Source organism: Centruroides sculpturatus, unplaced genomic scaffold (genome assembly GCF_000671375.1).
Source record: "Centruroides sculpturatus isolate CEXI.00-Female unplaced genomic scaffold, Cexi_2.0 scaffold618, whole genome shotgun sequence".
Lineage (NCBI taxonomy): Eukaryota > Metazoa > Arthropoda > Arachnida > Scorpiones > Buthidae > Centruroides > Centruroides sculpturatus.
In genome coordinates this window covers 315,578-330,987 of record NW_019385016.1, presented here as the reverse complement: position 1 = coordinate 330,987, position 15,410 = coordinate 315,578, and the positions used below count along the sequence as shown (strand labels likewise).

At 30.5% G+C, this 15,410-nt stretch overlaps 1 protein-coding gene across 6 annotated transcripts in view; it reads right to left on the bottom strand.

Annotated features, from left to right (window-relative positions):
- The window catches only part of LOC111633477 (zinc finger CCCH domain-containing protein 11A-like), a 54,145-nt gene that overhangs the window by 26,033 nt on the left and 12,702 nt on the right, over positions 1-15,410 (bottom strand). For 4 of the 6 annotated variants that reach the window (XM_023378050.1, XM_023378052.1, XM_023378054.1 and 1 more), the window contains exon 1: positions 2,606-2,652. The exons of 1 other annotated variant lie outside the window; for it this stretch is intronic. In XM_023378050.1, coding sequence (XP_023233818.1) covers positions 2,606-2,631 — 26 coding nt within the window. In that variant the 5' untranslated portion in view covers positions 2,632-2,652. Of the gene's footprint in view, positions 1-2,605; positions 2,653-4,463; positions 4,735-15,410 lie in introns of those variants that run through there. One more of the 6 variants, XM_023378056.1, reaches the window with a different exon arrangement.

The following is a 15,410-nucleotide window of genomic DNA, read 5'->3' as shown; positions in this document are numbered from 1 at the left end:
TTTTGTATTGTTTGATCGCTTCGGCTGCGAGTTTCTGTTTTAGTGTATCAATGTATTCTGTAATGTCTGTGCTGCCGTAGAATGACAATCTATGAGTAACTGTTCTTTGTGGCACTGTGTTTTGATTTTCTTGAACTGTTTGTTTAATTGAGCGCTATGTTGTTTTTAGTGTATTGTATTGGCCTGCCTAATTGCTGTCTAATGTCATTTATTTGTGTTTCTATTCTTCTCTGCCAGGCAGGCTTGTGATAAAATTGTGTTTTGTGTGTATCTGTCTATGATTGTATTTTCAGTCCATGGTGTGTTAGTACTGTGACTGCCCCAGCATAAACTAATGTATGAATGTCTGAGAGTGTAGAAATTGAATGAATGTACTTTGGTAGTGAGTGAGTGTTTACATAATTTAATGTTTTTCCTACTACCTTTGACGTGCTGATTTTTGGTATTCATGGTCTTTGTGTGGGATCTGTACCAGTATATTTAATGAGTGTTTCCTGAAATATAAGTGAGAGTGTATTAACTAAATCTATATCTACGTTATCAGTGATGGATGAGGAAGTGCCTGTAGTATCATTAGTTGTAGTTGTTGTATGTGTGCTAATATCAATGCTTGTTGCTGGATTATCCTGACAGGCTATGTGATCTTCATTAATGTTAAAAGTTTCTGTCTGTTGATGTATTTGATCAGCAACCTGTTGTTTGATCAGTTCAAATGTTGTTTGTGGGATAAGGTTGTTGTGTATAATTGTTCTTTTTTGATCAACAACCCTTTGTTCGGTGACAGTGAGGTGAGGATACTGTTGTGTGAATCTATAGTGTAGTTGTTGTCTGTATGCTGTCATATTTGTTTGGAGTTTTGTGATTGCGTAGTAATTACGGATGATAAACTCGTTCATTTCTATTGTCCATTTCATCTGTTGGCGGGGTTTTCCAGCCTTTGTGGTCTGTGGATGCTTTGCCACAGAAATACCTAGGCTAGGTTGATTCCTCACATCTGTTGAGGGCATTGCAGTAGCCATGCTTGGGCTGGTGCTGCTTTTGCCACCGGTAACCAAGGGAGACATTGGCCTATTTTTTGAACATGAGCCTCTGCCTAACCCACAAATGCGGGCCTTGTTACCCAGGCGATGTCCGAGCTGGTATCATACTTAGATCTGGTTACTACCATGATAAATATCTCCACAGAATGTGAGAGTGGTCACTCTTAGCTTCATTTCTCCCGATAGACCTTACTGGCATGGGTGTCCCTACCAGGAGCTTGTGCTCCAGCCTGCATTGTCCTATGGATCAGTAAAATTACTGAGCTCTCCCAGACCAGGTGGTGACCACAGGAGAGTTGTTATTATTATTATTATTATTATTATTATTATGACAAATTATTACTCCCTAATAATATTTTCTTAAAACTTCAAACTGCTTAATTCTTTGTGAGCAATGCTCCATTTTATTACATACATCAGAAGAATATAAATTTATGTTTTTAAACTGCTGAACAGAAACTACAGTATATGATACTTAGATAGGTGTCAGAAATTACTATTATTTACTATTTAAATTTACATTAATTAAATTTAGTTCTCCATTTTGTATATTTTTCATGCTTCACATAGCTTTTCCAAATACATAAAATGAAAATTATTAAATCTGGTATAGAAATAAGTGACATAAGTACAATTTTATAAGAATTTTAAGCTTAATAAATTTCCATCTGATTCTTCTGATTTGATAATGGAAACTATTTCCATTATTATAGATTGAAAAATCCAGCAAAGTTAGTACTACAGTAGAACCTCGAAAACTCGGCTCTCGATAACCCGGCACTCCGGATAACTCGGCCACACCCTGGCAGGGCAAAAATACCCTTAGATAATTAATTTTCATTATAGACAGCTTTATAAAAGTGTAAAAGCTCTCATAAACTATTTTTCTGAGGTCTGCCCTATCAGGTAAATTACTTACACAGTGTATTCATTAATTTTCATTTTCATGTAGTAAAGGCTCTATGCCTTCATAAAGTACGTACTTTTCCTTTGTTTAAGGGTATTTGGCAGTTTATTCTCTGTTGTATTCTCCAGCAAACAATACATACAAGTACAGTACACCATTTTCTGAGGAAACACGCATACTTATCCTTTTTTAACCCCATTCTCGATAACCCGGCATTTTCACAAACTCGGCCACCCTTCGGTCCACATTAGGCCGAGTTTTCGAGGTTCTACTGTATTAGTAAACCTTAATAAATAAAAGTTCAAAAGCTAATTAATTTAGAAATTTATGTAAGAACATTTGTATTGTGTATTATATTTGATAATTATTAATAGGAGAGTTTTGGCATTTGACTCTTGATGTCACAGTAATGTCAATTCAAAGAAAGCTCAATTTTGCAAAGAGAAGTGTAGTCTCATGGAACAAGTTTGAAGTTGCAATGACCATTTCATTTTTCAGACTGTTCCAACTAATAAGGTTCTGTGAATGATAAGTTAATGACATGGTCAAAATAGAAAATTTCATTTATCGGCATTAATATATATTTTCTGTTAAAGTGGATGTAAATAATATTTTTACAACAAAAATACAATTATATATTCATTTCAAAATAAATTACACTTTTCTAAGCCTTTCAGTCTTCATAAGTTATATACAAACATCTTGAAACCTGATATATTTGAAAAAAGATAAACAACTAACAGATTACATTGGGCTACTTTTTCTGTGATTATATTTAATTAATTTCTAAATAATAGGAGACTTGGGTAGCATAACTGGCAATGCATCCCCAGTAAGCAGTTGAGAGTTTGGGTCCCACTCTGGGCCAATTCTTTTCTTTCAGAATATTCTAAATTATTTTATTTAATTATAATTATTAAATTTAATAAGAGATAGGACATGACACCATGCTCTAGTAACAAATTATTTAGAAATTAATTAAATATAATCATGGAAAAGTAGCCCAATGTAATCCAGTAATAGTTTGACTTCACAATAGTGTTAATATTTTATTTGATAAACTTATTATAATATATTGTAATAAGTTTATTATATATTACATTATATATTTAATATATTGATAAGTTTATTATAGCTTATTATATCATAATGTATGTAACATTATGAGGAATTAATAATCAGTAAATATTTAAAGTAAATTTTATTACATTACATATACATTGATAGTCATGTTAAATGATAACAAATTGTAGTTGAAGTAAAGAACACTATACATAATCTCAACCAACAAAAGAGAGACTTATTACAATGAATTCATTTCATTCTTATATATCATTCAAGCAAGAAAGATGATTTGAAAATTCATATCAATGAAGTTATGTCAATAGTCAAGTATCAACATAATTAATAAAAAATTTGGCTAGTATCTTCAAAAAATGAATGTAGGACCAAAATTTAATACAAAAAAGAACTTTAACATTAATGTAATTAAAATTGTCTTACATTTTAAATTAAATTTCAAAAGATATATTATTTTAATAATAAACATGAAATAAAGGAGATATATATATACTATACTAAGAATGAAGTATGTAGACCTATATAATGAAATGCAATGAGACTCCATATGCTGATTAACATAACTCTATCAGTACAGTTGTATCAAAATATATCACTTTGAAAATACTTGGCATATGGCAGTATGAAAATATGAAAGCATAAATAAAATAAAATAAAGCAGCATGTTTGGATAAAATTGAGTTGAAATGTCTTCAGATAAAAAGCATACCTGGCATGCTACTCTTTATAAATTTTGGAAAGGATATAATGCTGTACAAACAGTAAAAAAGGTTTTTTAATTTGTATGGGGAAGATGCTTCTAAGCTTGAAATATATAAATGTGGTTTAAAAAGTTCTGTTTGAGAAATTTTGAACTAATGGATAAACAATGTGCAGGGCATTCAAAAGATGTAGAGAAGAAAAATTGCAGGAAGAAATTGTTAAAACTTGAAAAACACACAATATATATAACCAAACATACCAAAAATAAAGTGAAAAAAAAAACACTAAAAACATACAAGCATAACACAAGAGATGTCTTGTATTTACAGTTCAAGTGTATTTTTCCATGCATGCACAGTTTAAACGCTTAAACATCATTTGAAATTCTATGCAAATTTTTGTCAAATTTAGCACTTGAATTCAAACAATCAAAGTACAAGATACCACTGTATTTTGTTTTGCCATTGAAATAAAAAATAAAAATAGCTATATATTTCTATCATTGTCATATAATAAAATTATGTTTTCTTTTATTATTTATGACACAGCAATTCTAATTCAAAATAAAACTTAGAAGTTACAGAATATCTTTAAGCATTATTTTTTCAATCTAAAACAAGAATGTACAACCTATCTATAAAAAAAAAGACAAACAATATGTTAATACAGGATAACATTAGATTTTATGTAATGAAACATTTATAATGAAAATATGATTACTATGGATAACAAACCTTCAAATTTCTCTCTTACAACCTCATGATTTTTGTTCACTAGACACATGAACATCAGTAAAGAACATCAGTATAATTTTTACTTTCTTACACCAGTAGTCCTTTGGCACAGCAGCCATTTAGTGTCAAAAATGTAAAATTTTATTATTTTTATACAACAGCAAACTGGGTCTTTCCATTTAGTTTAGTATGGGGTTTCTTTGTTTTTGCTTATATATGTATTACAGTAGACCCCCTATAACACGGGTTCCTATAATTACGATTCCTATAAGACGGCAAAAAAATTGCGACGGTATCCGTACAAACCTGGTAAAAAGCTCCTATAAGTCATCGGGCAGCCGAACTACTTTCCGCCGTCCAGCGCCATGCTACAGAGAGTTTAGGCGAGTAAGTTGTTTACTATCGTCTGTACAGTATGTAAATTAGGTACCGTAAGTCTAATACAGTACTCTAATTTTATACATTTCTTGTGAAAGAAACATTTCTTATTCAACGGCCATAAAAATTATTTCTATTAATGATGTCTCCGAAGTTCAACAAAGTTTTTGCAGAAAAATAACTTATCAGAAATCGCCCGATGTTTGGTGTGCTGCTCCGTGATGAAAACAAGCTTGAGCAATAGCGACATTGAACGGTGCACACTCGGTAAGTAATCCTACAATTTTTTGTTTATAGCATAGTTTATACGGATTATTCCCAAAAAAAATATACATATTTTGGAAATGTTGAGTCGAATTAGTCTAGAATCGATTAATTTTATGGAAGAAAACCTTTCAAACAGTGTAGTCTGTAAACTTCACACGTGTCAGGCTGTGATTGGCAAGGACGCGTAAGAAATCGATTCATAAAGAACGGAACTTATCTACCGTGTTATGGGGGGGGGTCGACTGTATATGCATTTATTTATACAATGCTTATTTTTAATTTACAGTAATAGTAACTACAGCTTTCCTTAATGTTAAATAAAGGACAAAAAACTAGACCTGAGAAAAAGTAACTTACAAAAATTCTTTAAATGCAAATGACTGCTATTTCAAAGAACCTCTGGCTTACCCAGTAGTTTACCATCTATAGATCAATTAACCATTTTCAGAAAAGGAAAGGTATAATAAAATTTTATAAAAATATTTATATTTACAATTAAAGTAATAATTTTGAATTTAATTGTAATGTTTGAATAATTGCAATTTTTGTTTCAATTGTATGTTATACAAGAGTTTAGTTTTGCAGGAAATAAATTATAAAATAGCTCTCAAAAACAAAACAATAGTAAAAAGTTCATAGCATCATGCAAATCATCTTCAGTTTGAAGAGGACTTCAAGCCGAAGGTGATTTGCATGATGTTACAAACTTTGATTTGCATGATGATATAAACCTGGAGATGATTACAGTGTAACCTCTCTTAATGAGCAAAACAAATTGTAGAAAAATAACTCAGTTAATCAGTGATGTTTTGCATAATGAGTGACAAGGAGAGGGGAAGTTCCGGATTATGCATATGCTACATCAGTCTGTATTTAGCATTCATTCTGCTATCATCTTAGTGTTGCTTGTAATCAACATATTTTTCCAAATTTGTGTTCAGACATATTACATATAAACATCAACAACCATAACCCATTATATAATAAACACACCAAACAATATGCCAAATTATTGGATTATGTAAAAGCTATAATTAAATATTAAAAATTATTGTATTTTGATTTTTTTTTGTTTATTGCAAATCAAATTCGCATTCCAGGTTGGTTTATTCCGCACCAGAAGAAATGATGATGATTCATACTCCTTAACAATGTATATTGTATAATTTTCTTTGAATAAACATTTTACATAAAATATTTGAGTACTTTTTTCAGCATGGAATGCATTATCATATTTTACATTAATTTATAAGGGAAAAATTGTTTCACTTAACAAATGTTTTGCATTACAAATAAGATTCTGGAACAAATTATGCTTGTTACACAAGGTTCTACTGTACTCTTCTTATCCAGGTTTACAAAATGTTACATATTTCATTATATATTGAGATAAATGTGAGAGAACCTGGGCTAATGCAAATTTTTTGAATTGAAATTATCCCGATTTAAATTTATGGATTTTATTTTGCCAAACTATAACAGCAAAGATGTCATAGAAACCATTCAGGAACGGAATGAACTTTTTTCCATGGACTGTACTTCCTTCATGAGTGACACAGCTTCAGAGTGACTATTCATCGAGGAAAAGAGAGAGAAATCATGGATTGGAACAACTGACCATTTTACCAAAACTGGGCATTAGAATGCCAGAGAGAGGACCCCCAAATAAAAGGGTAAAAGACAGATGACAACATGCAGAGTTTGTTGATCAACCTACTTTAGTGTGGGTGTATTCTAGCTGTGCTCTGCTGATCCCTTCAACTGAATGCCTTCACCAGACGTTAGACACCTTCCACAACGAACATTCAATAGCAAACTGTACGATCAAGGAATCTAACCCTATCCAACCCAGTGGAAACCTCTGCACTCTTCATCAAGACAATTCACAGTATCAAGACTTCAATCAAACTGATTCAGCCAAACCAGGTATTTATTGACACACATCTGAGTTTGTAAACTCTCTCTCTCTCTCTCCCCACTAAGCAATTATAAACTAGACCCTGGGTTGCCAAGCTCCTTGATAGTCCGAGCCATTTTTAAAATTTGAAATTTTTTCGCGAGCCGCAATTAAATACGTATTAAAAAGGTATGCAAAAAATTCCAGATTACAAATTATATCGGTAGGAAGAGGGATACAAATTGTTTCCTCCAGAGCACAATGTCAACTGTCCGTTGCAATGATAGTTTACAAATTCAAAATCGGTCTGGAGTCGGTCGATAATGGACGATTACGCCACTGTTTATGTTCGTTCGCGCAGTTTTCAATGAGTCATATCATTCTTAACTTGGACGGTAATGAAATTTGTTACAACGTTGCACTTAGTCTTTCATATTTGTTGTTAGTAATTTAAAAGACATTTTGAAACACATACGGAATGATAATAATTTTTAAAAATATAATAACACAAAAATGAAAAGGGAACTCGGGTACATTTAACGAGAGCCACAAATAATCCTTCAAAGAGCCGCATGTGGCTCGCGAGCCGCAGGTTGGCCACCCCTGAACTAGACTTTCCTCATTTATGTTTCACTCTTGTAAAGTTGTTACATTAAATAAATTGTTGTTAATTATTGTTAAATGTGTAGTGGAGTGCATTATTTCTGGTGTGCATGCAGAACTCAACCATTTATGTACACGACTACTTGTGTGAAATTAATATATGGACCTGATGATCACAGTGGTGTCAGTCCTGACTTGGGCATTGCCAATGAGGTGACAACCTAACAGTCACAAATGAAAATATAAGATTAATTATTTTTCATTAAAAACTTCCAAATGAGGAAAAATACAAAAATGTTACATTTGTATTGAAAACCGATTTCTGATAAAGAATTTTGACGAATGAAAAATTTAGCTTATTTTAATAGTTTCAATACTATAAAAATAACAAACAAAAATCTCACAATAGAATAACATGGTAGAGCATCAATTATCTGAAATAATCAAGGCAGGACAATGGATAACTGATCACATTTGATAGAGAAAGGAGAAAAATCAATAACTTAAATAAAATAAAAATATTGATTTTAATTGTAGCACAATAGCAAAAATAATTAAGACCTAGAAATTTAATAAATATGAATGATTAGGAAAAAAAAATTAATTTATTAAAAACAAGTTGCAGTCTATTATCATAATTACAATATACTGATGAAACAAAACTCTGAATTCAAAATAAAAATACATAATAGTGAAATTAATAATAATAAGACAATTCAATAGCAGGCCTACAGAAGATCAACAACAATTGTTACTGGTATTACATAAAACTGCACAATGTCTAGAATTACATGAGTGTTTGATTATTTAATAACAACAACATTTTTCAAATATCAAGAACTTAGTAAAAATTATTTTAATAAATACAAAATTGATATTTTTATATATTTGACATAACTAGAATTAAAACCATTTTTAAATCAAAATATTTGAATTTAAATTAATTTAAGGTATTATCTACATAAAATATCTAAGCACATCAAATGATATATTTGATTTATATAAAATTTAATTTGTACTTAAGAAATATATGGAGGTTAAAGATATCAATAAAACAATTAAGATTTTAAGTGTAATAAAAAAATTAACCTACTTAAAAATAAGCTAAGGTTAAATAATATTTAACCTTAGCTTATTTTTTGAATGGATTAAAAAAAAAAAAAACATAATAATCAGGTTAATAAATCAACAAAGTAAACTAAATATGAGGACTTTTTATTATGAAAGTGTTGTAAAGTCCATTTTTGGAAAAAATTGTAAAAACAATAATTTAGATATAATTTATTGTTAACTTTTTATTTATAAACAATTCACAGTTTGTTTTAAAATACAGTATTTAAAAATGTTTTTGGTAAATGAAATTACATAATCATTTATTATGTGAGTGATACAAGTCCATTTCCTGTAGTCTAATTAAACATTAGATAAGCCAATGGTTTCCAAACTTTCTGTACCTCTGCCCCCTCTTTCAGAAAAAAATTGTTGCACCCCCTCAATTTTCGTAACAATCTAATTTCATAAATACCGTCCTTATAATTTATTTAATGGCCTACAAAATATAGCTTATTAAATGAAATATATTGTTCACCATGAACGACTCTTGTTGACTTTTCAATAAAAGTGTGAATGGATTTTTAGCAGTCATAACAGAGTTGTTCAGACAAGGGTTGTGAATTAGGCAACCAATTTGACTTTTTTCATTTGTTTGTATTAAAAAATGATAATTTGATAAAAACCATGCCCCACAGACTAGAAAACACTGGGATAAGCTAAGAAGTAAAATTGTGGAATTTTACAGACTCACAATATAATACAAAAATGTACAAGTTTATTAAAAAGGATTATCTAATTTTCTACAAAACATTGATGGAGGAGGGAGAATTCAGAACTAGATTTATCACAAACCAGACAAAGAAGACCTCTTAAACATCACAACAAAAATGCTAGAACCATTACATCTGAAAATATGAAGATATGATGCAGTTACTACCTCTAATATCTCCAAAGTATCATGACTATTTTAACACACTTTCACAACAATCCAAAATCAAAAACAAACTAACATTAAAGTTATAAGCATAATATAATTTAANAATACATAATAGTGAAATTAATAATAATAAGACAATTCAATAGCAGGCCTACAGAAGATCAACAACAATTGTTACTGGTATTACATAAAACTGCACAATGTCTAGAATTACATGAGTGTTTGATTATTTAATAACAACAACATTTTTCAAATATCAAGAACTTAGTAAAAATTATTTTAATAAATACAAAATTGATATTTTTATATATTTGACATAACTAGAATTAAAACCATTTTTAAATCAAAATATTTGAATTTAAATTAATTTAAGGTATTATCTACATAAAATATCTAAGCACATCAAATGATATATTTGATTTATATAAAATTTAATTTGTACTTAAGAAATATATGGAGGTTAAAGATATCAATAAAACAATTAAGATTTTAAGTGTAATAAAAAAATTAACCTACTTAAAAATAAGCTAAGGTTAAATAATATTTAACCTTAGCTTATTTTTTGAATGGATTAAAAAAAAAAAAAACATAATAATCAGGTTAATAAATCAACAAAGTAAACTAAATATGAGGACTTTTTATTATGAAAGTGTTGTAAAGTCCATTTTTGGAAAAAATTGTAAAAACAATAATTTAGATATAATTTATTGTTAACTTTTTATTTATAAACAATTCACAGTTTGTTTTAAAATACAGTATTTAAAAATGTTTTTGGTAAATGAAATTACATAATCATTTATTATGTGAGTGATACAAGTCCATTTCCTGTAGTCTAATTAAACATTAGATAAGACAATGGTTTCCAAACTTTCTGTACCTCTGCCCCCTCTTTCAGAAAAAAATTGTTGCACCCCCTCAATTTTCGTAACAATCTAATTTCATAAATACCGTCCTTATAATTTATTTAATGGCCTACAAAATATAGCTTATTAAATGAAATATATTGTTCACCATGAACGACTCTTGTTGACTTTTCAATAAAAGTGTGAATGGATTTTTAGCAGTCATAACAGAGTTGTTCAGACAAGGGTTGTGAATTAGGCAACCAATTTGACTTTTTTCATTTGTTTGTATTAAAAAATGATAATTTGATAAAAACCATGCCCCACAGACTAGAAAACACTGGGATAAGCTAAGAAGTAAAATTGTGGAATTTTACAGACTCACAATATAATACAAAAATGTACAAGTTTATTAAAAAGGATTATCTAATTTTCTACAAAACATTGATGGAGGAGGGAGAATTCAGAACTAGATTTATCACAAACCAGACAAAGAAGACCTCTTAAACATCACAACAAAAATGCTAGAACCATTACATCTGAAAATATGAAGATATGATGCAGTTACTACCTCTAATATCTCCAAAGTATCATGACTATTTTAACACACTTTCACAACAATCCAAAATCAAAAACAAACTAACATTAAAGTTATAAGCATAATATAATTTAATAAGTAAATAAATATTGAGATTAAAAAATAGTATTTTGTTTTCTGTTCTTATTTATGAGCAAAGTATAATTCAAGTGAAATTTAATTTATTAACCTCTTACCTGCTCAGAGACAAATTAAAACACGATTTTTTTAATTGCATAAATTACTTTAATAATTAATAAATTGTAATATATAGCTTAAACATTGTGCTAGACTCAATATGTTTATGCTTTTTTATGACAAACATATCACTTTTTATGATTGTTAAATTTAATATATAATACAAATTTTAAAATAATTTTTGAATGTTAAATATTCAAGAAAAATGTTATTTAACAAAAATTAGAAAACCCGATTCATTTCCATTGTTTCTAAATGTAGAGGTATCCATTTTCTTTCAAACAAAACAAACTCCAATATTCTAGCTGCTGGAGGTCAAAAGTTATTAGCATGAATTAACATAATTAATGATTTGAACAGCTTAATAATAAGCTGTTCAAATCATTAATTATGTTAATTCATTATAATAATTATAAAAATGGTATAAGTCATTTATGGTCTTAAAATCAAAGTGGATGAACATAATCATGCCCTCCATATACACGTACACATCAACATCCATACACAGAAAAAAAAATAATTTTTTTGCATTTCTTGATGTTTCAAGATCCCAAGTCTAAAAATGTAAAAATATTGGGAGAGTCATTTTTTGACCAATTGCCATACTTTCCCTCTGTTATATATAACAGAGCTGAAAAAATAAAATGGAAATCAATCAGTATGAAAAGCTTTAATTTAAAAATAAATTTCTTAAAATAGATTTTAAGAAATTTAATGACGACTCTACATCTTATAAAATAAAAATTATAAACAGAATTTCAGAAATAATAATAACAACAGCAACATTAACATAAGGAATACTTATGTATTATTAAATAAGCAGTTAGTAAAAATTTAAATTTGAAATATATTTGTATCTGTATACTATTTTCAATAAAACAATTTTTGCATTATCTATTTCTCTTCATTTAGTAATTTGAAAGCAGATGTTTGAATTTTTACAAGTAAACTTATAGGCCTACTTTTAACTTTATTCAGTAAAACCTCTTTAAATATAATCTCCTCCTCTAAGCCAGATTTATAATTAATTCAAACTAAACAAACTGCCAATTTATTCAGCTATCATATGGTTAAATAAATGATGAGAAACTAATTAATTACAGCCTACCTCTAAACAAATTAATTTCTAATCATTTACTTAACCATATGATTGTCCAATAATTTGGCAGTTTGTTTTGTTTAAACCTCTAAGACAACCAGCCCCAAAACTTAGAAAGACTGGTCATTTCAAGAGGCAACTGTTTTAAAGGGGGTGACAAAAATATAATGGTATACAGAGTACTGTATACAATACTATGTCCAGTATTACTACATTGTATATATTGCTTTGTAGTGTAATACTGTAGAGTCTACTGTGTAGGTAATATAGCAAACTACAGGTAGCCCTCGGTTTACGCCAGTTCAATTTACGCCGATTCACAATAACGGTGCTGTGCAATTCGCTGTTTTGCTGTGTAATTCCCCAATTTTCCCTATGCTAGATTTGACTATATTTTGTCCAGATTTGCCAATCCATGGTGTCATAGTGGACTAGTAAGACATGAATCCACTATGACACCGTGTGTTGTGGCAGAATCGTGGCTCATTGGGACTGGTCAGATCTAGATCAATAGAGAACATTCCACGAACCATTTGATTTGAATGAGCTGTGGACCCGACATAGAGCTACAGAAGAACGACAAAGAAGAAACTCCAATAGTTATGAAAATGGTCAATCTAAAGCATATCCTTTCAACTATGGAAAGTTTGACAGATGAACTTTGTGAGTTAGACAACGATTGGGAGCGAAGTGCAAATGTAAAAAGGAGCATAATCACATCCATTCGACCATATTCCAAAATTCTTGATGAAAGAAAACAAAAATGTAAACAATTAAAGATGGATACTTTTTTCCAAAAATGTAAGAGATCCAAAACTAAAATTTTTTAATAAAAACATTTCACTTTATTTTATGATAAAATACATTTTAAAAATTAAATTTATATGTATTTTGTATTACAGTCGACCCCCCTATAAGATAGAGATACGTTCCATTCTCTAGGAATCCGCTTTCTTACGAATCCTTCCAATCACAACCCGACACGTGTCAAGTTTACGGACTACGGCTGTTTGAAAGATTTTCTTCCATAAAATTAATCGATTCTAGACTAATCCGACTCAACATTTCCAAAATACGTATATATTTTTTGGGAATAATCCGTATAAACTACGCTATAAACAAAAAATTGTAGGATTACTTACCGAGTGTNAGGATGACAGTGTCATCAGCGTAACCTTGTATTAAGTGGTTGCTGTCATTGTTATTGTTGATGGTGGAGAGCAAGTCATTATGGACAATGGTCCACAGCCCTGGGCCAGAGATGGATCCTTGCGGACAGCCCTTAGTAACATGGTGGCAGTAACGGTAGTTGTTTGTAAAAAACCCCGCCTTCCTGTCGCTGATGAAACTCCTGATCAGCTGGAAAAGGTTCTGGGGACAGTTGTGTTCGTGGAGCTGGTGTAAAATACTGGGCCACCAGAGGTTATCGAAAGCCCCGCGGAAGTCAATCGAAACCATAAGCGTGTGTTTACCTTCCGCTTTGGCCTGAGTAATATAGTCAGTAATTGAGGTGAGAGCAGTCGTGGTTGATCTTCCAGGAGTGAAGCCATGCTGGTGACTGCTAAGGGCATTCTTTTTTCTTAAGTGTTTAAGGATCCTGTTTATGACAAGCCTATCGAGAATCTTGCCGAAAATGGGAAGAAGGCAGATGGGCCTATAGTCCTTGGCAAACTGAGATGCTTCGTTTTGACGTTTTCTGAGGAATTTCACCGAAGCGCACTTCCAGTCGAGAGGAAAGTAGCCCAGCGAAAGGCATCGGTTATATAGAGTAATGAAGGTTGTTGGAATGGCGAAAAAAGTTTCCTTGACCATCTTACCGGTGATCTGGTCGATGCCAGGGGCTTTTCTATTTTTAATTAATCCAATGGCGTGCAAGACTTCATTAAAAGTAAAGGGTCAAATCTGACACGATTATTACGTCCCTTGTTAAGTATACATAACGATCGGAAAAGTAAAAGAAAAAAAAACCAATTATTGGTTGAAAGCAGTGCCGGCCCGAGGCAAGTTTTAGGATGGAGCGAGATCCTATTATGGCGCCCCCCTTGGTGGCCCCTAATTTATACCCTTTACTTTTCTTTAACACTGAGGCGCCACCTAAAACTTAGCGCCTGGAGCAGCTGCTCTGTTCGCCCTATGGTAGGGCCGGCTCTGGTTGAAAGGATAAAAGATTCATTACTTTAAAAGATAAATAAATAATTTTAATGCTTTTAAATAACTTTATTTAAAAAGTAAATATTAATTGTGTAATTTTAGGTCGTATTAAACGTAACTTTTTGTCATTTATTCGGAAGTGTATCTCTGCAATTTTGAAAAAAAAAGTCCGTTTTCTGAATTTAATTATATTAAGAAAGGTCTTAATTTATATTTAGTTAGTTTTATATACGTTTTGTATATGCTCGGCCTGCTTTCTATTTGATTCCTAGTCTCAACGCTCCTAACGAGTAGATAAAAGTGATAGTATGAGTAACAGTGAGTAGTTGTAAGTAGTACTTTGGCATGGAATTTGGCATCGTAGCTTGTGTATAAGGTGCATTGATACTATTATGTAAATTTTGCTGTTTAAAGCTCAAGGGATGAGGAGATGTAACAGAGTCAAGTATATCATATCTCGAGTGGGATCAGAGTTAATGTTTTACTCGTTATTAGCATTTACATATTTTTTTAAAAATAAAACTCACTTCTAGCCTGAAAATTAAGCTTTTTGCCATTTTATAATAATTAATAATATAAAAGGTTTTATAATAAAATCTTGTAACAGTTGGCGCCACATACAATTTTATTTAGTAGTAGCTGTTACCCGCGACTTCGCCCGCGGAGGTTTTGCAAGCAAACCCCATTTATATTCAGTATTTCAACAACCACAGTAATTGTTATATAACACCTACCGTTAAGAATGATGAGAATTGCTGAGAATCAAACAAACTATTTTCAATTTGATCAATTTTCTGGAACGTTTACAATCATTCTATAATCGAACCAATATGCAATAACAAATTCGAATTTAAAACGGTTCGAACATTTGGTTAAAAAATCGAAATATATAAAAACATTTAAAACAATGTCTGAAATGTTATTAATTTAATACACCTAAGTACT